Source organism: Equus quagga, chromosome 12 (assembly GCF_021613505.1).
Source record: "Equus quagga isolate Etosha38 chromosome 12, UCLA_HA_Equagga_1.0, whole genome shotgun sequence".
Taxonomy (NCBI): Eukaryota; Metazoa; Chordata; class Mammalia; order Perissodactyla; family Equidae; genus Equus; species Equus quagga.
In genome coordinates this window covers 38,781,212-38,805,771 of record NC_060278.1, presented here as the reverse complement: position 1 = coordinate 38,805,771, position 24,560 = coordinate 38,781,212, and the positions used below count along the sequence as shown (strand labels likewise).

Below are 24,560 nucleotides of genomic sequence, written 5' to 3'. Positions count from 1 at the left end.
AAACAACCATTTGTTAAAAGCATAGGGAAAAATGGACATGCTTTTATAACATTAATATTTCCTTATACTGTATTTTTCAAAGTATTCAAGTGAGATCTTTAATATCAAAACAGTGATGAAATATTATTTCTGGCCCTTACTGGTCATTCTTTGCACATCTTGTTTGCTTTTGCCCTCCCTCCTTAGCTAAGCTATTTCAATCTCTTGAAGTACCTTCTTCCTATCATAGACACGGCTTTTTCCAAGAGGTCTTCCTAATTCACTTTTTACCGACCTTATTCACTCTTTTGTTTTACATCTCCATAATGTTTAGGTATATAATTTTTACTGCTTTTCTTTTTAACCTGTTTTTGTTGTCATTTAAGTGCTCTCTATTATTACATTTAAGCTTATCTTCAAGTAACTTCTCAAAATGAGGGACTATTTCCTCCACTACTACTGCGTCTCTCACTCAAGAAAGTAGCTAGAACACTGGGAAAACAGTACTGTTGAACAATACTTTCATGATGAACGAATGAGTTTACAAAATTAAAAATTTGTCCGGGGCTGGCCCAGTGGCATAGCAGTTAAGTTTGTGTGCTCTGCTTCAGTGGCCCAGGGTTTGCAGGTTCAGATCCTGGGCGTGGACCCACATACTGCTCATCAAGCCATGCTGTGGAGGCGTCCCACATACAAAACAGAAGAACATTGGCACAGATGTTACCTCAGGGCCAATCTTCCTCACCAAAAAAAAAAAAATTGCACAACTATAAGCAGAAGTATTTTCTTAAACTTATTCTTTTTTCAAAAGACAACAAATTGAGGTAAAGAGCATATTATTTACATAAAAGCAATATCCTACAGCCACCTCTACACACTCCCCGCCCAACACCCAGGAAAAAAGATATTAAATGTCTGTTTGAAATGTGTCAGTTGAGACATTAATGTAATTCAATATAAAGAGAAAGTGGTTTACTTTCATTTTGCACATGACACCTCGTCCACCCTCTCACTATTCTCCTTCTGGCCTCTCAATCTGCTGCATCTCAGTCTGCTCTGCCAGCTACTCCTACTCCCCCCAGGCTTGAAACCCTGGAGCTCCTCAGGCTCAGTCCTGGGTCCTCCTCAGTACTGACTCTTCCCCACTGAGGGGACTCAGCCTACACCATGATTTGCATATCAACTATAGGCCAATGACACCCAGCCTTACAGGTGGTAAGAAAAATCACCTCCTGGCAGGCCAGGAGCCTAAGCAAATTTGGCAATCTTGAGGAATTCGCCAAAATTTATACGAATTGCAGGTGTAACATGATGTAGAGTTTCTTGGGCTTGGTTTCCAGGCTTCAGAAGAGCAAGTAATAGATATACTTCTTTTTCTTAAAAACCGTTTATTTTGAAATGATTATAGGCTCAAAGGAAATTGCAAAAATAGTACAATGAGTCCCATGAACCCTTCCACTCAACAGCCCCCCAACCCTCCAACATATTATAGCTGTAGCACCATAGCAAATCCAGGGTGATTAGCATAACACTACTACTTTTGCCTGGATTCAAAAATTAAAAAAAAAAAAATCTTGCTGGGATTTTGATAGGGATTGCATTAAATCTATAGATCAATTTGGGGAGACCTGACATCTTTAATGTTTAAAGAGTTTCAAGTCCTTTAGCCACTCATTACTTCTAATTCCACCAAACAATACTCACCAGTATTAGCTGTTCTACTATATAATACCACAGTTCCTCTCTCCTCAATCCACTGCATCCTTTCCCTGCCTCCTTTAAAAAGGAAGAAGCTACTGAGTTCTCAGTAGAAAGTAACAGTAATAAACCCTTATGAGTGTTTATCTTTATAATACCATAACATTCTCGAGTTCCTCAATATAACAACAAGGAAATGGTCTAGATATCAGCAGCTAGTCATTAACTCTTCAGTAAGCATCTTTTCACCTCTACAAGAGGACTATTTTTTTTAATAAAAAGTTCCAAGTTGCTCTAACCTCAATAATAAAACATGTTGTTTTGAAATCTAAACTCAAAAAGCTTATGGAGGAGCAAGCAGAGAAAATAAATCTTCTGACACCTAGTTTAACGCTTTTTCACTATACAATGTTACTAGAAAACAGTTATTTATCAGATCAGTTTGCAAATCAATTTTATAGCTATCCAAAATCAATCTCTTTTATTAATATTTCCATATCTCCATTTCTATCTCTTCCATCTTATTTTCACTTAACATCTCATTTGCAAAGAGGTAATACGACACTTTACCATTGTTTTTTAAAAATATATTCCTAGAAATTTCAAAGGACACTGCATATGTTATTGATTGAAATATCACAAGGTGCTGAACACTTGGAAGCTGTGCACATATGATTTGATTATTCCTATCATTTGCTACTTTCCATTGCTCATCTATTTCTTGATAAAACCATGCATAAGTGGAGACAAAATTTTCTTGTGAAAGTTTTTATGCTGTTAGTAGAGGACCAATAATGTATTTCGTATGTTTGGAAATAAGTTTATTTAAAAAGAACACAAGCAGGGGAAAAGTATTTCCCTCCTTAAACACATCCAGTCTCCACTACTCCCTTTTTGTATTCTCTAATTCCCCGATTTGGAGTTCATAATTATAAAACATTCTGAAACTTGACAAAACATGAAACTCTATGACATGTAGGTTACCATAAAACCAACTCACTTAACACACTACTTTAATCAAACACTTCATTAACTAAAATTAATGGTAGCTTCTCGGCTACCAAGATATGCTGTAAAGTCTACAGCATGGTATTCAAGAGCTTCCACAGTAAGGACCAAAATCTGTCTTTACAAAGTTCTCTCTTACTCAACTCAACATGATCTCTCATCTCTGGCCAAACTGGTCTACTGACCATTCTCCAGAACTGCCATCTGCTTGCTTAGGAGCTTTTCTCCTGCCATTGCCTTGTTCTAGAACACCTTCCTCTCTGCCTAGGTAGAGGCATTCTCATTCTTCAAAGCCCAACCCTTAAAGGCTTCTCTTATGAGCAATATGATGTTGCACAAAGAGCATAAATTCTGCTATCAGCCTGACTTAGATTTTAATCTAGGTTATGCTACTGACTGACTCATGTCTCTGAGGCTGGGTTTCCTCATCTGTAAAATGGGACAACATCCATTTTAGAGAACATTCAAACCATAGAATTATTGTTCGAATTAGAATAATACAGGTAAAGTCCAGAGCACATAGTAAGAGTTCAGTAACTATTAGAAATGACCATTAGAGTTAAGCTCATTACTCATTTCTATGAGCTCACTGTAATTTGCTTATATGATTCATTTAGCAATTCACAATCTCTCACATGATTCAAAATGGACTCATTTCATCTCCTAGACTTTTGCCCTAAATGATGATTCAACTTGTATTTCTTTAATTTTTATTTATGTCTCCTGTTTTGTGTCCCCAAACAGACTGGAAGCTTCTTAAAAGTCAGAACTAGGGAGTAGCCCAGTGGCATAGCGGTTAAGTTCATGTGCTCCACTTCAGCAGCCTGGGGTTCATGGGTTTGGATCCCAGGCACAGACCTACGCACTGCTCATCAAGTCATGCTGTGGCAGCAACCCACATACAAAATAGAGGAAGACTGGTACAGATGTTAGCTTAAGGACAATCTTCCTCAAGCAAAAAGAAGAAGATTGGCAACAGATGTTCACTCAGGGCCAATCTTCTTCATCAAAGAAAAAAAAAGTCAGGACTATGTGCTATACTTATTTAAAATTTCACATAGTTTAGCACAGTCCTATTTACAAAAGAGGACTCAATAAATATTTCGTCAGTGAAGCATTTGCTGAAAATAGTCTATCCAGAAAATGGGAATCACATTTTAAGAAGTGCATTGACACACCAGAAGCAGTCCACCGAAGGGTAAAGGGAGAGACAAGGAGGGAGGGAGAAGAGGCATGGAAGTGGGCACAGGGTAAGAGTGTGTGTATAAGACAGTTGGAGAGAGAAGGCGTATGTAAATGATGATAACAAAGAAACTATAGATGTTCAGATGTTTAACCTAAAGAAAAGACAACTTCAGAAGGCATGATAACTGTAAGATAAACTAGATTATTATACACGTCTCTGAAGGCAAAATTCTAGGACCAACGATTAGGAGAAAAAGAAATTCAGCTTAACATAGACTAAAATTCTATAATATCAGAGCTGTTCAACAATGGAATAAATAGGATTCATTTAAGATTAAGTACCTTGTAAAATTAGAGGTACTTAAGCAGAGCTCAGGGTTGAAATGGTTTTCAATCCACATGTCAGTATCAGAAAGACAGTTGTTACCTATACTGCTGTGTTGAGAAGAATCATAAGACAGCATATATAGTCAGTGGGAAAGGGTCTTGTGATCAGTTAAGAATCTTTGTCACAAGCCTGGCAGAACGGAGGGTAACACAAAAACCTTACATTCACTATCTCCAATCTATATGAATTATTTTCAGAAGCAATCATTCCTTGTCGAGAATTTAGACATGAAAGGGGAAAAGTTTCTCTAAACTCCATGAGTCTAAGGCTAACATTGTCTAAATGTTCAATTAAATGAAAATTTTAAAGTATTTGTAAATGATGGTCCTCAGCTAGGACCTGGGGTTACTGTTTGAGTAAAAAAAAAAGCGCTTTGGTTTCTCATCCTGTAATTCATTCTTGAGATCACAGTACCATCTTAAAAACTCAATTGTGCTTTACTATTTTCAAAGGATGTTCACGTTTTTATTTTCAATAAAATTTGTGACTATCAGATATCAACATATGAATAGGCAAGAGTTAAACTGAGATCTGATAGATACAACATTTTTAACCAAAATATTTTCTTTAATAATGTCCTAGAACTTCATTACTAATGAAATCAATCAGCATAAGATACCCACATCTTAAAAAAACAAACACTGAAACAGAAACTATCTCGTCTTTCCACATTTCTGTTCTTCACAGAGATTACTGTCATCATCCACAACTTAAAAGAAAGAGTCACTGCCGTCTTAGAGCAGAAGTTCTCCAAGTGTGTTCAGTGGACCAGCAGCATCACCTGGGAAGGTATTAGCAATACCAATTCCCCAGCCCCATCCAAGCTACCAAATCAGAAACTTGGACCCAACAATCTGGGTTTTAATAAGCCCTCCACGTGATTCTCGAGCATGCTAAAGTTTTCAAACCACTGTCTTAGAAAACGGTCCAGTTTCTTTCCACCATAGCTGTATCCCTTTACCGGCTTCTCCTTAGCATCTCTTTACTCTTTCTCTCATTTTACACAACTCAAAGATTTTCTCATTTGAAAGATTAATTCACCAGTAACTTTGTGACTTCCTATCTTCTTTCCTTTTAAAATGTGAGACTGCCTGTTTAAACCATCCAATACATTAAAAAATTTTTATTATACATAAATTATTATCAGCTTTTTACACAGAAAGAGCTTTTTAACATGTGTCAACAGGTATAAGAACAATCCTGCACAAAAATCATTTGGTAAATAGGCCCGTTTTTTTCTTTTCATTCCATCTTAAACTATATACATTATCAAACACATGTGTAAGGAGAATTTTAAATAAACCATTGCACTTATCAATCAGTTCACAAAGAAGAAATTATTCCACAGCCATCAAAATTATTACTTTCCTACAAAAACATCTCTTCGAACATTTATACACTCCGCCCCCTCACTGAGTCTTACTCACCTGTGTACATAATGCAGCTGATGCACTGAATCAATTGCTATCACCATCTCAGCCAAGTAGAATCGAGCCATATCTTCAGGCAATCTATCTTCAAATTTGCTGAGCAGAGTAAGCAAATCCCCACCAACATAATAATCCATAACCAGGTACTGGGAATGAAAAAAATAAAATGTACTCAATAAATAATAAGGTGAAAAATTAATATATTTAATGTAACTCAAGGTCAAATAGCACTGGGTCAAACACTTGTGTTGTTAATTAACAAGAAGCTGTGTAAGATGATCATCAGTAGTCATTACAAGAGTTGTAAATTTCATAAAACAGTAAAATAAAATTTTCAAAAATTGGGGCCGGGAACATAGGACTATCATTGTTTTGCTGTTGCAGCTTACAAAGTAACAACATGGAAAAGCAACACCACCATCATCACCTACAACAGCAGACTACAGTTTTACCAACATCTCACAGAAGGATGAACATTTTAATTCTCCAAAAAGGCTTTTAAAAACTCAGAATAAAACACAGTTCTTTATGTTGAATAAATTCATCTTCACCGTCACTACATTTTCCTTATTTCATCTTGGACCAGTAACAACTTTATTATAACCAGCACTTGGAAACCACTATATACATGTTTCTCTTCCCATTTCTGACAGTGTACAAATATCAGAATGGACTTTTCGTAGGTATATATAAACAGAAGACAACTAATTTTAGATACAGACTCTGATGGGTATGTGTGTGCATTGTGATTTATAATAAGAAATACATATATTTTGGCACAGAGCTCCAAAAAATCCTTGGAATTTCCTAAGTGATGGATAAGGGTGTCTTTTGTTGTTGATAACAAGCCCCTTTCAACCACACCTGAGTTTATGTTAATGAGATGACTTTTGGAAAGTCCTAACCTAAGGCTGGGAACTGGTTGCCAGGAGAACACCAAGCTTAGAAGGCTGGACCTTTCAGTCCCATCTCCCTACCTCCCACCCCCAAACTCCAAGGAAGGGAAAGGGGTGGAGGGGTTGAATCAATCATCAATTAATAATGATTTAATTGACCGTGCCTATGTAATTAAGCCTTCATAAAAAACCCAAAGGGATGGGGTTCGGAGAGCTCCCAGGGTTGCAAACAAGGGGAGATGCTGGGAGAGCAGCACGCTCTCAGAGGAGGCATGAAGCTCCCCACCCCTTTCCTCATACCTTGCCCTCTGCATCTCGTTCATTGGGCTGTTCCTGAGTTCTGTGGGCTGCTCTAGCAAATTAATCAAACCGAGGAGGGGTTTGCGAGAATCTCCAATCTTGGTCAGAAGCACAAGGAACAGCCTGGACTTGTGACTTGACTAGGGAGGGGTGGGCAGTCCTGCAGAACTTGACCCCTTAACCTGCGGGATCTGACACTATCTCCATGTAGACAGTTACAGAATTGCGTTAAACTGTAGGACACCCTGCTGGTGCCGCAGAAATGCTTGGTGTGTGGAACACCCATCATAAGAAAAGACAATATACGCCAAAATGCTGACAGGGATTATCTCCGGGTTCTTAGATTACAGACGACGTCACAGCTTTCTGCTGTGTTCTACACTGCTTTATAAACATGTACTACATATACAGGTGTATGTTATATTATTTTATTTTATTTTTTAAGGTGGAGGAAACCTAGACATACTAGAAAGATGGGCCTTATGGTCAGAGAGACCTGTATTCAAATCTTTACTCTGGGTTATATGCAGCTTCTGAAAAACTATTTAATCTCTGTGATACTATATTTTCTCAACTACAATAATGATACTTTCTCCACATTGTAGTACTTAGCATGAAGGCTAGTAAATAGAAGATATTTAAATGTCAGTTATAATGCCTAGAAGTTATGATTTTATTACTGAATATTATTTCAGAGATATCACCAAATTAGCACTAAGATTTAGAGTCTCGAGAAAATCCACATTCTTATTACTACACTCTAAAATTATAAGTCCAGGCAATTTTTGCTTAAAAAAACACTAATTTCCGCTTTTAAATCTTTGAAAATTAGGGAAACAATGTATTTCAAATCCTGGTCTATGGTTTATTTGCTATATTTACTAGGCCTAATGTTTAGCAGACTCTATCATGAAGATTAGAACAAACCAATTTAACGTAATAAAATTTTATTAACATAAACATGTTGCTTGAAATGGCAATGGATGTGGAGAAGAAATCCACATCTCTTACTTTAAAAAGAAGTACTTTGAGTAGCAAACACAGAAACTTTTCAAAGAAAGCAAGTCTGCTATTAAAATTGGAATCCAATATTTATACATAGAAAGTCACAGAATATAACTCATTCCTTCAACAAACATTTAGTAGGTGCTAATCAGGACTTTTTTGTACCAAATACAGATAAAAAACCCAGAAGATAGAGAGATGAAAGGTCATATGTCAAAGGCTTTCCTCCCAACCATGTCCTCTATTCCTGGCACACCCGAGTCCTAACAGTCTGAGTACACCACCTACCAGCAGCTCTAAAAAGTAATTCTCTCAACATTTCTGCCACCCATGGTCACCACTCAAGACTTACACACCTTGAGTCATCATCTGTCTTCTACTTTCCTTCATATACTGCTATGTGCTTCCTCTTAATAAACCCTAAACCCCACGGATGTCTTCTCTTCCAGCCTTTCCATGTGCTTTACCGAACCTCTTCTATGGTGAATAAACTTCCTCGAGACAGAATGAAACATGATGAATACACACGTAGTCCCAGTTTTCCTCTCCTGCTGCCTGCTCGACAGTCCTGGCTTTGCCTACTACGTTCTTTCCCTGCCTTGCCCTCAGAGGTAAATTAGCTGTTACGAAGACAGAATCTAGCAACTGGGAGAGCAAGGGGCAGAAAACACTGAAGAACATTCTCAAGAGAAAAGCAATGAGTTGAAAATGAACTGTACTTGCTATGGGGTTTCAGTGTTAGGGAGACAAGGTACATCAGAAAAGGCAGACAAATAATAACCTCAAGTGGGAAAAAAAGCTCTTTTTCCTCTGTAATAAATCCCAGTGCATGTTTCCAAGACCTGGAAGCCATTCTTTTATGTTTTCCCCTTTATTCACCATAACATTCTATTAAATCACCAAGGTCTTGTTGAATCTACTTCCCACTAAATTTCTGTGGAATCCACCTACTTCTATCACTACCCACTATCACAATCCTATTCCAGGCCCCTGGCCTCTCTTAACTATATCATGACTACAGGTTTAAGGGCAAAGTAGATAGATTTCCACAATGTGTTTTATTGTGTAAATAATCTTCTTGAGAATGGAAAATAGGATACAGAACAAACGAGGAACAAATAAGTTCATTCACTAATAACACAGACATTTATCTAAGTACTTACTACACGCTGACAGTACACTTATGCAACTGAGATACTAGAATGAATAAGACACACCTTCATGGAATTTACAATCTAATGGAGGAGAAAACACAAATTAATGGGTAATTTCAGTGTAATATACTTTGACAGGGATAAGCACAGGGTATTGCTGTGGGTTCTTAATGGAAAAGAACCTAACCTTTGAATCAGGTTCATTCGTCTGAAATTTATTTTTGTACAAGGTGTGAAGATTGTTTTCTTATTTATAGAGGGTCAATTATCTAAAACAGTTAAATAGCTAAAATAAATAGTTTAATAAATAGTTTAAATAAACAATTAGTTAAATAATCCATTCTTTCCTCCAATTTAATTGAAATGCTCCCTCATCGTATTTTAAGACGATAAATACACTTGGATCTGTTTCTAGGTATTCTATTCTGCTATGGTTGTCTATTCCTATATCAATATCATATTTTTCTGATTAATTTTACAGCAAAATTTAATATGCTGTAGGATAAGTTCTTATTCACGGACTACCTTTAAAATATTCCTCAATATGGCTAAGGTTTCTTTAAACAAGTTTAAGGTGTCTTTAAACAAGTTTAAGACTGAGAGGTAATATTCACAAGACAAGACAAGGAGAAAAGAATCCTAACATAAAGAGCTCCTACCACTTGTTCAGAAGGGAACATCCAATCAAACAAAACTGGGCTGAGGGTATTAACAGAAGAAGAAGAAACACAATTAGCCAATTAAAACATGCTCAACTTCAACAGCAGTCAGGAAAATGAGAACCAAAGCAACAGTGAGATACCCTTTTTCACCAATCAGATCAGCAAAAAGACGTGACTGCTCTAGGGAGAGGGATGCGAAACAAAACTGCTTTTGGGGGGATGACATACTACGACCCCTTTGGAAAGCACCTTCACAGTATCTGTTGAAATTTTAAAAGATGTTCATACCCTTGATCTAGCATTTCTACTCTTAGGAAAATAGTCAATTAAAATAAAAGCTCTAACAAGTAAGGAATATGGGCAAGTATGTTTATGGCACAGCACTGTTGATAACTGCACCAAATCAGAAACAATACAAATGGAGATCAACAAGGAAACTTGCATGGTTCCATTCAACATATCCACTCTATGACACATTATACAGTTGCCTAAAAGAATAAATATATGCCCAGGAGATAGTTTAAGGGACAAAAGTAAGCTGCAGAGTAATATATATTTTGTGATCCCATTTTTATAAAAAAGAAAGAAAACATACATACATACAGAAACATACAATTATATAAAGCATGAAAAAAAAGAAAGGATACAGCAAACTTAACGTTAGTTACCTCAGGAGGGTGAAATGAGAGACGAAGGTAAGGACCACTAACTTTTCAGGTATCTAGACCTCTGATCGTAGAGGGAAAAGGTCTAGTCAAATTGAAGTTGACCAATGGAATAAAGTTCTACAAAGGGCCAGAGGTGACGAAGTCAAAGGCAAAGGTTGGAAACCCTAAAGATAAAGCTACACCTCCTCCCCACTGAGAGAAAAGATACAAAGGGCAAATATGGCTAATTTGATATCCATACAGGGGTAGGGGGCATGAAAGGAATGCTGAGGCCAGGGAGTGGAAAGTTAGGAAACCTCACGCTTGAGTAACCAACGGGTGTATTTTCTCCATAAAGTAGGTGCTACAGAATGAGGGTGAAGGAAAATTTATATAATGTCCCTATACTGGAGATAAGGATCAAACTGTTATTCCTGCTTTATGGTTATGTAATCACAGGCAAAAGAAGTCAAACAATTTGCCAAAACATGCATTAGATAGTGGGAGATCCAGAACTCAGGGTTCTTGATCCTAAGATCAGTTTCTGTTTTACTCAAAACAGTCAGTGTTCAATAAAAAAGCTGACTACATCCATGACAGAAAGAGCATGTGCTGAGCACCAGAATAATAAAAGAGAAATTAAAGATACAGACCCAGTCTTTAGCAATCTTTTACCCCTCCAAAATAAAGAAACATGGTATTTGCTGTTAGTGCTGTGGAGTGGATTCTGACTCCCAGCGACCTCGTGGACTGCAGAGCAGGACCCTGCCCATCTTTTTGTGCCATCCTCTCACCTTCCAGGGCTCTATCAGACATGCTCCACTGCTATTCGTGGCCAATTTTTTAGGAAGTGGATGACCAAGTCCTTCCTAGTCTGTCTTAGCCTTGGAAGCTCCACTGAAACCATGGGTGACCCTGCTGGTATTTGAAATCCCAGTGGCACAGCTTTCAGCAACACGCAGCGGCCACAGTGTGACAACCAACAGACGAGTGGTGTGGTTCCCTGACAGGGACATGAACCCGGGCCTTCCCAGGCAGTGAGAGCCCTGAATCTTAACCACAAGACCACCAAGGCTGGATGTGTTTAATTTACTTTTACAAATTTTGCTGACAAATCTATGCAGATTGTATTTGCATTGAAACAGTCATCCCCTAAAATTTTATGTAAGTATGGTAAATTCAAGCCAAATATCATTCCAATTCAATTTAACAATGGAGCAACTAACATGTGCAAAGCTCTATGTTAGGACTTTTAAACAATTCTGACTACAACTCACAGTAATAAATATGGTTTATATGATGATTCAGTACATATTATAAAAGACATAAGTGTCGTGAAACAATGTTTACTCTTACTATTCGAACTCTATCATTTTCTCTTTTTTTTCCTTTTTGGTGAGGAAGGTTGGCCCTCAACTAACATCTGTTGCCAATCCTCCTCTTTTTGCTTGAGGAAGATTGTCCCTGAGCTAACATCTGTGCCAACCTTCCCCTCTTTTTTACATGTGGGACGCCGCCCACGACAGCATGGGTTGATGAGCAGTGTGTGGGTCTGCACCAGGGATCTGAACCTGCAAACGCGGCCACTGAAGTGCAGCACGCAAACTTAACCACCATGCCACCGGGCCAGCCCCTTTCTATTCCTTTTTTTTTTCTAATGCTGGTTATAACCCACTAAATTGATTTTATGACCCTAATGGGTCACACTCTGAAGTCTGAAAAACAGTATTATCTTCTGTAAGCGTGTAAGGGATATAAGGACAAGTAATGTAACAATGTTGTTTGAACACAATGGACATTCTTCACTGCTCAGTTACATGGATTTTGAACTATGGGCATTTCCTCTGCACTGCATCAAGTCCCAAACACTGATGCAAGAACTGGAGTTTGAGCCCAAAAGAGCTATCTGCAGCTAATGTGGGTGGGACTGGAGACCTCACTTCTTTTTGCTTCAGGAAGTAGATAAAGCAGCTTGATATTACTTTAATTCAAAATCAGTTGTCAAAATGACTTCACTACAGCATAAGTTTTGCATATAAGTGCTATTTTGCATTGTAATTTTAGGTTAAATTTATTTTAAAAACATATCAACTCTAAGGAAAAGCTAACTTCCAAAGCTATTCAGTATTTCATAGTAATGGTTGAGGGCAGGGTTTTTTTGTTCAGAAATATTTTAATCTTGGCCATTTGTTCAAACTATCCCAATAAAATGTTACCACTGCAAAACCACTGACTGGCTGTATGGCACAGCAAGTCAGGATATTCAGCTTTGATTTCTGACAAAAGTTCATGGAAATGATAACAGCTGTTCCCACGAGACTGAATGAAGTTCAACGTTGATACCACTGGTTCAATCACACAAGATATTCAAATATTTGCTGCAAACAACCAGCTGATTAATAAGGCAATGAATATCCACAGGCTTTACGCACCTAATATTTTCACATATTTGTAAAGCTGTCCAACTAAGCCTTTTCCTGCTACACACACATTTTACCACTTTCAACTGTAATATATCTTAGCAGATTCCAATTCAGGTTGTGCCAAATTGGTGTTTTCTCAACTTCTTTGAAAACACTATTGACTATATTTATTCCATGCAAACTATTCATAGAGGCTAATTCCTCACTTACTTCAAACTCAGCATGGATTCCTCAAATGACAACAACTGAGTAGAATCAGTAACATCTTTCAACTCAAGAGCCAAAGAAAACCACTCAAAATCATTTCCGTGGTTTTATAATCAACCACTGATGCCGCTCCCAAAGTCCTCAGTTCTTTGAGCAACTGTTTTCACCAAAAGGCTAACAGTCTTAGACAAGTTTGTTTTCTGTGGACACATTTCTTTGGCTGCTGCATTCAAACATGATTTAATTAACTCAATGTTGGTAAACTGCTTTTCTTGTTGGCTAACAAATGAGCCACTCAGGAACTTACAACTGTTGTGGCCTCTTTTCATTTTTTATTTTTGTGAAGAAATTCTGCCGTGATAAGATACTCTGTCTTAGATTTTCCAACCTTTCTGACTGCTGCTTTCCTGTGAGTTGGGAATGTTGTCAGGAGAGCTCAGTTTGGCCAGTGTAGATGTGCCTTGTATTCTATCAGTACCTTTCTACTGATAATAGTTGCATAACAAACACTGTGTTGTCACTTAATTCGCTAACAAAATAACCCACACTCTACTTTACCTTAAAAGTATGATATTTGAAATTTACTTTTCTCTTCTTCTCTTATATTGATATGATGCAAAGGCACTATTAATAAAAATAATAGTGAAATGTCATGGTACAGCAATATGTATAGTGCTTGAAATGCTATCAAGTTATAAATGTCACTGCAATTTGTAGTGTGCTGAGCAGCAGTGCAAAGGGATGAGAGTAACAGGCACCGCATGCTACCCTCTGTCACTTGCCAGTCTCCGTCACTACTAGTCAACTCTGCCACTGTAGCACAAAAGCAATCACAGACAACACATAAATCAATGGGCATGGCTGGGTTCCAATAAAACTTTATGGACACTGAAATTTGAATTTTATGTAATATTCACATGTCACAAAATAACTTATTCTGATTTTTTTTCCACTATTTTAAAATGTAGAAACAATTCTTAGCTTGCAGGCTGTACAAAAAAAGGTGGTGGGCCAGATTTGAGCTGCAGGCCGTAGTTTGCCGAAATCTGATTACGAGATAAGAACTCCAAGATCCGTAGAGTTATTCACCCTCAGAAGCACTAGTCTTATATATCTAACCCATTAAATGGATCACATGACAATTCAAACCCAACATATATCAAATTAAACTAATCACTTCCCCTTCACTCTAAATTTTCTCTTCCTCCAATTTTCCCCAACTCATCTCTCTCCTCTAATAACATCCACTCAAACACAGCAAGTTGGGATTACTTTCCTTCCTAAACAGTACCTGAAACCATCCCCCCCTCTTCATCCCTGCCAGGACACTATCACTTTTACGCAAGCCCTCAGCACCTGTCACCTGAATATTTAAGCCTCCTGACTAGTCTCCTGGCCTCTCATTCTGTGCCCTGAAATCCATGGTTCACGCTGCAGCCAGGATGCTCTATGTAAAATGTAAAACTGATCACCGTACTCTCCTTAAAACCCTTCTGGAAATTAGAATAAAATCTGAACTCCTCAGCACGGTCCACACTCTGGAAGCCTCACTTTACCCCTCTCTCCCCTTCGTTACTGAATCCCACTCGCCTTCTTCTCATCCCTCTAACAACCCTAGTCCTTTCCTGCCACATTCAAACTTCGCTCTGCGAGACTCCTGAGGAATCGTGAGGGAAGGTGGAGGAAGCCCAGAGATCAATCAGGGCAGTTCCATTTCTATACGCCTAGGCTTTCAGATAAATTATCACTTAAAAAACACAAATACAAGAGTTCCACAACCAAAAAGAGCTTGTTTTTAAAAAACATGTTGTGAAAGTCTAATTTCCTTACTATAACATGTAAGGTGCCACATGATGTGACTCTCATCTCTCCTCCCCCATCCCCAAGCCTCTTTTTCCATCCTTCATCGATACGAATCTAACAAGCTGCTTCACGTCTCTGTGCTTTCCTCACCGAGCCCTCTCCGCCTCTTCTCCCTTGGTTTAGCAAATGTATATTTGTCTTAAAAGACAGTTCTCATTGACTGCATACTTTTGAATAACTGTTGTATTTTCTTCATCTGAAATAATCCGAAAATACTACTTACTTGATTTTGGATTTTATTGTCTAACTCCGCTCATGAGAATTAAGAACAAAAAGAAAAGAGATTCTTTGTCTTATTCACTACCGAATCTCCAGAATCTAGACAACAGTGCTGAGCATACAGCACATGGCCAATAAATATTTATCAAATGAATAAAAAATGTTTATTAATATTTATATCCCAGTACATAGTGTAGTGCCTGGCACATAGCAGGGACTCAATACATGCTAAAAAATAAACTTTGAAATAAAAATTGGGGTCAGAAAATGAAGAGCCTTGAATAGCAGGCCAAGGAGTTGTACACTTAACTGGATCAATTTCACCTTATTTTCCTATTCACTCGTTCATCTCTTCAATCTCCCACTCACAGTGCTTCTAATGTTTTGACTTTCTTCTAAGTTCTTTCCCAACTTATTTTGTCAAGTAGCTCATGATGTCAAGTAGTTCATGATGTCAAGATAAAATTAGATATGGCCTAGATTTTAAATGTGGCTCTACTTAAAGTAGCACATGGCCACTTTGAAAAATATGTAAAATTTCAAATAGTAACAGGATACTACAAATAAAATATATTGAGAAAACCATGCAAAGAAAAACTCCTAAGCTTCTATAGAAGTTAAATCTTTTGGACTTGGTTTTCACTTGCTTATTAAAAAGCATAAAAAGTATCAATGGAAAGGTACTGAATTATCCAGGAAAAAAAAATCACATATCAAATAAACATCTTATACTCCAAACTTCAGTGGTTTTCTACATAACATCTACATTTAAACATGCTTAAAAGAAAATAATGTTAAATTCTGCCAACAAAAAATTAATAAGAATACAGTAACAAAATAAAATGATTCTTACTAAGTTATTGTCATCCTGGAAAGCATAATGCAAAGTTGTAATCCATTTATTGTCTCCATTCACTAAAACATCCCTTTCTTCACGAAAACATGCTGTCTGAAAAGGAAAAAAAATGTTTTAGATAGAGAACATAATGTAAAACTAGGAAACATATTATGAAAACAATGAGTTAATAATGTTTATTCTATTTTCTGTTCTGGAAAAGGAAAACATCCAATATTATACAACTTTGCAACAAGTCAAGTTTCAAAGCATCCTGAGAAATTGGACAACTGGAATAGCACATTTAAAAAATATTTTATATTAAAAATTCCAGTATAGTTTAAGAAAATCTGAAAAACACACAGAATTATACAATTAACAACCATGATCCAACCTACCATCCAGACAACATAAACATCAATGTTTTGCCATATTCAGTTCTGTTCTTCTTACTTTTTAAGGAAATAAGATACAAGCTGCAGCCCTCCTACTCCTACACCATTCTCCTCCATCCTCCCCTGATACAATGAAGAATCTGAAGCTAGTGTACACTCCTCCCATCATATGCTTTGATCACACATGTATGTGTCCAAAAACAATAGAACTGTTTTGAAAATTTACATGAATGGTATAATTTTATCCTTTTGCAACTTGATTACTTTTTACTCAAAAATAGCTCTCTTCCTTTTAATTGCTATGGTATTCCATTGTTTGAATACACCAGAATTTATTAATGTAACCCCCAATCATGAAAACATAGGTAATTCACAATTTTGTGTTATTACAACGTTGCAATGAATACATTTGTTCAAATGTACAAGAGTTTCTCTAGGATATACACTTAGAAGTAGAAATGCTAGATATACACATTTTCAACTTTCCCAGAGACAGCCAATTTTCTTCTTTGCCCACATCCTCAACTACACTTAGCATTATTAGATTTTTAAGCGTTTGTCAATATGATGGATGTGAAATAATATCTCATTGTTCTTTTACTTAACATTTTCCTAATTACAGGTGCAGATAAATAGCTTTATATACACTTATTGGGCATCTGAGCTTTCTCTTTGAATAGTTTACTCCCTTTGCCCATTTTTTCTAAATGTCGTTTTCTTACTGATTTGTATAAGTTTTCATTTATTCTGAGAATATATTACCACCATTATAAAGCTATATCTTGGAGAACCTTAGAAATGTGTGGCCAAAAATAAAAAAGAATTTTATATGATACATTATAATTGTATAATACATCATCTTTAAATTTTGAATTTAAAAAACTTCACTATGAGAAAAGGGAACCCTCATACACTGCTGGTGGGAATGCAAACTGGTGCAGCCACTATGGAAAACAGTATGGAGATTCCTCAAAAATCTAAAAATAGAAATACCATACAACCCAGCTATCCCACTACTGGGTATCTACCCAAACAACTTGAAATCAACAATCCAAAGTAATATATGTACATCTATGTTCACTGCAGCACTGTACACAATAGCCAAGACATGGAAGCAATCCAAGTGCCCAGTGACTGATGATTGGATAAAGAAGATGTGGTGTGTGTGTGTATGTGTGTATATATATATATATATACACATACATGCAATGGAATACTACTCAGCCAGAAAAAAAGACAAAATCATCCCATTTGCAACAACATAGATGACCTGAAAGGTATTAAACTAAGCCAAATAAGTCAGACTGAGAAAGACAAACACCATATGATTTCACTCATACGTGGAAGACACACTAACACATAGACAAAGAAAACAGTTCAGTGGTTACCAGGGGAAGAGGGGTGAGGGGTGGGCACAGGGGGTGAAGGGGAGCACCTATGTGGTGACAGACAGAAATAATGTACAACTGAAATTTCACAATGATGTAAACTACTATGAACTCAATAAAAAAAATGAAAAAAAAAAAAACAAAAAAACTCCACTATGCCAGAAAGTTCAAAAAGAACTGAAAGGTAAAGCAGAAACTGCAAGTCTCCCTCAGTCATGCCCCTATACTTGCACTGTCCACTTCTTGTGTTCAGAGGTTACCACCACTAACTCGTTGTTGAGTTACATTCTCATGAAATTGCTGTGTACACGTAATCATACACACACATCCTATATATTCACATAGTATCCCATCTCCCCTATCTTTTCTTTTCTTTATACAATGAGATCACAGTGCTCTGTAGGATGCTTTTTTCAAGTAACAATATACCTGAACAGTTTTCCATACCAGTACATGGAGACCTACCTAATTTTCTTAATGGCTGTACCATATTCCATATACACTGAAAAATCACCATACAGTATTCTGTACATGGTAGGTGTTTAGTAATTTATTTACCAGAAGGAAAATTCAATAGCTTATGACACATAAAACAATTAACATTGTTATACAATTACCCTAATTTTTTCCCATATATTTCCACAAATTTTATTTGATCTAATAGAATTTCCAAAGCCATGCATTAAATAGCATCACCAGAGAAAATACTGAAAACAATTAAAGCTTACACCAAACGAATGGGCAGTTTTACTTGTCAATTAGATTATAAAAATCTACAACACGCTTTGGTTCACTTTAGGGGGAAAACAGAATCATTTGACATACTCACCACTAAGTTCTGTTTTAGAATTTAACTGACCTGAGGTTATGGTTTGCTGCTAACATTTTAGAGAGGTTGTGAGGCTGTCAGAGCCCAGGAGACTCTTCTCTTGGCTTTATCTTACTATGACAGCTGTTTGGAATTTTATAGACATTCTGCTGGAATCTAATAAACATTTGATTAATGACTCCAAACTAAATAAAGCTCCAAAGACTTTTTGTCAACAGAACAGATTAAATTTTAAGTAGATTCTAATCTATGTTAAACTGTTTAGTGAAAAATTAATTTTTAAAAGTAAAAAATATAAAATAAACTGTTTATGATATAAAACTTCAAACATATATAACAGCCCCCTCCCCCCACATACCCATCAACCAACTTCACCAATTATTTTATTGTTCAATCTTGTTTCATCTACACCCTCACCTGCTTACCACCAACCTCCTTTCACACATATATGTGCTCACACATGTGTGTACACACACACATACAGGATTTGTGTGTGTGTGTATGAGGAAGATTGCCCCTGAGCTAACATCTGTGCCAATCTTCCTCTATTTTATGTGGGATGCCACCACAGCATGGCTTGACAATCAGTGCTAGGTCCATGCCCAGGGTTCTGGGCCTACGAACCCCAGGCTGCCAAAGCAGTGCCCATGCACTTAACCACTATGCCACCAGTTGGCTCCATACACACATGCTTTTTTTAAAGCAAATCCCAGACATCAAAAGATTTTATCTGTAAATATTTAGATATTAAATTGTCTCTATTAATGCCCCATATAAGGAGTTTAGATGTGAAGTGCAGTCTCTTTTTTTGCTTCACTATGTCACACTGTCCTCAGTTGGTTGTCACAATTCGGGGGAGCGATGTTAATGGCATCTACCGGGAAGAGGCCAGGGATGCTGCCACACATACTACAAAGCACAGGAAAGCCCCAAAAGGAATTATCTGGACCCAAATGTCACTAGTGCCACTGCTGAGACCTTGTTCTAGATTAATATTAACCAAACCACGATGCATGTATACCATCAGGTTCATAAAGTTGTGCCAAGGATTCAACATGGTTAAAGGCTATAATAATATCTACTTCAATTACCTTTTTTAAGAAAACTAAAGATTTTTTAGAGTATCCGCCTTTAAAAATAGAATATTTGACTCTAAAAACACAATAAACATGTAGGAGGGGGTTACTGGATACCATATAGCTTCTTCAGATTCTGTCACTCACACTCGACTCAACCAAACATTCTGCTTGACATAGCGATGGCTGTGACTGTTATACAGTTGTACATTTTTCATATTCAGTCACATATTGCTTAAATTTTATCCTTAATGGGCTATTGGTCAAAGAGAAAGAGCAACAGTACACCCATGTTAAAACAGAGGTTAATAAGGACCATATATAAATGATAACAATTCTGCAAGCTGTGATATGAATCTCCTCCCCAGATCCATAGGCACATTCATCAGATCGACATTCTTATACAGCACATCAAAACTGCCTGAATACTTGGAAATTAGGTATTAAAATGAGAAAATCCACTCAGATGATATCTACTTTGGCTTTTCATTGATTAGTAATGAAGACTTCTCTCACCTATAAAGTATTAACGCAGAGAAATTCCTCCAAATAATAACTGAATCATTCTAACATTTAAGTGGGAAAAGCCAAAATTTTTTATTTTTAAAAAATAGATAAACAAGCAGAATTTCAAATTGCAAAATGCAAGAATCCAAGTATCAGGTTTTATATACCAAGGCATAAATTTACTTTTAAATTTCCAGTTTAATATATATTTCATGGCCAAACATGAGATCTATCATTTTTAAAATTTATTTGTCAAAGAAAATCATTTGATAACATCAACAAGTATGTGAGAAAACATACACATTTACATACTATGAGTGCAAAAATATACTGATCCAACTTTTTTAGAAGACAATTTGGCAACAGCTATCAAAGTTTAAATGTATACTCGCCCCTCCTCCCCAACCGGAGTTCCACTTTCAAGAAGTTTAATCTGGGGAGTAGGTAAATTCTAGAGGCAGCACAATGCGAAAATCCCTTAGTATAAAAACCATCCTTAAAACTGCTTCAAGCTCAGTGTACACAAACAGGAGTGTCTCAGGGTAGCCAAAAGCAACAGCTTTGATAGCAGCATTTCACAGTCCCTTTCGTTTTTATTCTACATTCCACACACTTCTTAGGCGGCATGACTAGTCCTGATGCACCATTTTCTCTCATTTTGAAATTTCTCTTTGCCAATCACACGTATTTAGATTCAGTGAAATAAGTAAATATATTGATAGCTTGAGTCCACCTTACTAAAGTTCACACTTTGGATAAACTTGAAAAGTACTCCAAAATACCTGTATAAAGATTTTTACCACAGAATAGTTCAAAGCAGTAAAAATGGGGAAACAATCTAAATGATCATCAGCGTTTTTTTAAAAAATCATCCTACTAAAAAAAAGCCATTCAGTATAATGAAGCTAATAAAAAGAATGAGATAAATGTATAAATATGGAAATGGAAAAATCTAATATATATTATTTAATGATAAAGGCAATGTGAAAAATAAGTCTTTTGACATGATTCCATTATAGCAAAATTTTCTATTAAAGATAAATAAGAAACTCTTAATAATGATTACTTTGGACAGAAAGACTGGATATCTTCTTTCTCAGAGTCTTCTTGTGTTGGTTTTATATGTAATGTCCAGGGTCTTTAGTGTACTTAATGGCAGCGACAGGAAGAAGTACATCTATTTCATCTTGCCCCAGATACAATCTATTAATGCTTTTTAATTCAACAAAATAATATTTATTTTTCAATTATTCCTTGTTTTATCTTCAATTTTGCCACTTCTTCCAATCAGTAATGAAAACTAACCCAGTTATCTTTCCTTTTCACAATTCTTCCCCAATATATCCAACTTCATAAAAAATAACTACAAACTTTAACTCAATTTTAGAAAGTTCTAACTTTGAAACACTAAACTGACAATTATTATTCCTCCGAAACAATTAGATAATAATTACTATTTCTTAATAAAAGATACGTTGCTCCAGCTGCTGACAGTGCTGTCAGCCCCTCGGGGTTTGCCTCAGCTGCAGAAAGCCCAGTAGCCCAAGGCCATGTCCTTCTGGAGGCGGCACATACCCAATGACTGACTGGGGCAGGTGCCCAAAGGTCAGTCATTTGGCCCAAAGCGGGACAACTCCAAAAGACCACTTCTACCCTGTAGTTCCCTGCTGGATCAACTGAGGCTGGTGGACAGTTTGACTTCTCCCTGACAAATCATGTTTTCTCTCCCTTCCCTCCTACAATTGTTGTTTTCAAAAGAACTCCCTAATAAATATACTCTAAACTCATTCTTAGTGTTCACGACCTGGAAAATCCAACCAGTGACAGTAAAGCAATTCAGCCTTTGAAAAATTCAAAAATAAACACTGAATATCCTGGGCACTGGCACATATGCCAGAGTGACATAAAAGTTTCCAGATACTTTTTAAAACAGGATATTATTACACAGCAATTGCCTCTAGGAGGTAGAGAAGGGCGGGGCCTGGGTGGGGTGTAGTCAGAGTACTTTAGCTTTATCTTTAATGTGCTTTTGTTTGTTTCACAAAGAATATATTCATATTTCACTTGTGCAGTTTTTTTCAGTAGACACAGAGAAAAAAAGACTGAAAGCAAAAAATTATTGATTAATTCTAGATGATGGAATACAAGTGATTATTAGTTTCTTCCTTGGGTTTTATTATATTTTTCAAAGTTCCCAAAGGAAAGGAATAATGAAGTATTTACTTTCACTACCACCATATCTATCATCATGGGAACCTTTTTGCTTTTCTCTATTTGTTTGTTCCTTTTCAGGTTGCTACAAGTACCAGGAGATAAAGAAAGATTTTTTTTTTTAAAGATTGGCACCTGAGCTAACAACTGTTGCCAATCTTCTTTTTCCATTTTTTTTTTTCCTTTTCTGCTTTTTCTCCCCAAGTCCCCCCAGTACATAGTTGTATATCTGAGTTGTGGTTCCTTATAGTTGTGGCATGTGGGATGCCACCTCAGCGTGGCCTAATGAGTGGTGCCATGTCCAGGCCCAGGATCCGAACTGGCGAAACCCCGGGCCACCAAAGCAGAGTGCGGGAACTTAACCACTGGGCCATGGGGCCGGCCCCAGATTTCTAAAGGCTAATTTCTCATTATCCTCTTACGGATCTTAACTAACCTCCAAGGCTAAGACTTGGCCTACGCAGCAGTACAATCCCTCTGTACGTTAAAATACTGAAAATTTCCACACCAGTAATACTTCTGCTTCCCTGAGGCCCCTCGGTGCCCTACCCCATTCTGCCCCTCACTACTATCCAGCACAGCAGGAGACCTCCAGAAGCCCACCCCAAGCTTATATATAATGTCAGTTCTGACCCTACCATACCAGCTATTAGATATTTTACACATCACTCCAGCAAATCTTTCCCTCAAATCTAGCACCAATATAAAAACATTGACAATTCTTATAATACCAGATTTTACTACCATTCTTTAATAATGTATAACCAAATATAAATCCTACTGCATAATCAGCAATACAAAGAATTCTGAGACGGCATATTCAAAACTCATGCTAACTTTTGCTTAGAGCAGAATACAGATAAACAGAAAATAATATAAACAAGTTATGTCAAATTGAGAACCAATCACTACAAAATTTCTTCCTATAAAAGAAACTGGTTTCCACACATCCTTTTAACATAAATGTATAAGCCCCACAGTACAAGTGTTTCCATTTGGTTTTCAGCCAATATTAAATAAGCATTATAAATTATAACTTTTATCATAACTATATCACAATTGTGAATTGTTGGATTTGTCTCTTAGGCCTGAAAATATAATGCATCATAGATAAAATGTAACTAAGTGATATTTAAAGATCTACTGACTCTCTATAATTTTATAGTTCTCTAAAAGTATTTCTAAAATATTATTTAAATATTCCAATAATTAGAATCTTACCTCAGCTCTTTTCAGCATTTCCCATTTATTCAATATTTTCATGGCAAATACCTTATCTGCATTTTTTAGTTTCACCACAGCAACCTAGAAAAGGAAATACAACTTTTAAAATATGGCAAATGATATTTTTTACAGTCATCCATTTTCCTTTTTCCTCTCTGTAAAAAAATAAATACCAAAATTATCAATGATTTCCATGCAGTTCAAATTCTAAGATCCTAAATCAAATAATACTGTCAGTTGAAAAAGTTACATTAGTAAACATGTGCCAAACAAATGTATTTCTGAACATTTATCGGTTGGTAATTATATATTATATTCTCCTTTTCAAGTTTTCTGCCCTAGAATTTAAACTCATCTACTGTCACTAAGAAATTGATCAAAATGTACAACATAAAATAACTAGAGCTTATTAAATAACGCATGCCAAATTCCAACATGATGCTACAGGAATACCAGCTGCCAAAACAAATATGTTTCGTGGGGATAAAACAATATGAAATAAACTGAATGTGATATTTTTCACACCACATAGTCCTACACACAATACCACAACCCCCAACACATCCATACGCGCGTGCACACACACACACACACACACCTCCCCTCCCTAAAGATCATTTAAGGCTAACAGCTCTACAAACTGTTGACTTTACACACTCCTTTCCAACAAAAAAAAGAACAGATATTTCTGTATTTTAGTTATGGATCAAAAACCTGTCAAACACAAATAAATAAGCCCCCATTCTCACCCTCAACAAACTGATTACATTCCTGTTTCTATTTTTCTCTCCAGTTTGACTAAATAATCTCTAAAAACCCTTCCAGCTTCTTGGGGATGCTATAGGACTGAGATCGAACTACAGAAAAGGAGATAACAGGTTCAGTGAGGATGTTTCCATTACCGGGGGCTGAGGAAGGGGAAGACAAACACTACCCTATTACTCAGGAGAGAAAAAAGTACATACAGCATATCTTCAAACAGTCCAGAGAGATATTTTCAAGGATAGAGAATAGGTTTAAATTCAAGTGTC

At 36.6% G+C, this 24,560-nt stretch overlaps 1 protein-coding gene across 12 annotated transcripts in view; it reads right to left on the bottom strand.

Annotated features, from left to right (window-relative positions):
- The window catches only part of CDC42BPA (CDC42 binding protein kinase alpha), a 312,972-nt gene that overhangs the window by 184,476 nt on the left and 103,936 nt on the right, over positions 1-24,560 (bottom strand). For all 12 annotated transcript variants that reach the window (XM_046678634.1, XM_046678632.1, XM_046678638.1 and 9 more), the window contains exons 3-5: positions 23,527-23,610; positions 15,918-16,013; positions 5,686-5,834 (exon numbers count right to left, since the gene is read on the bottom strand). In XM_046678634.1, coding sequence (XP_046534590.1) covers positions 5,686-5,834; positions 15,918-16,013; positions 23,527-23,610 — 329 coding nt within the window. The remainder of the gene's footprint in view (positions 1-5,685; positions 5,835-15,917; positions 16,014-23,526; positions 23,611-24,560) is intronic.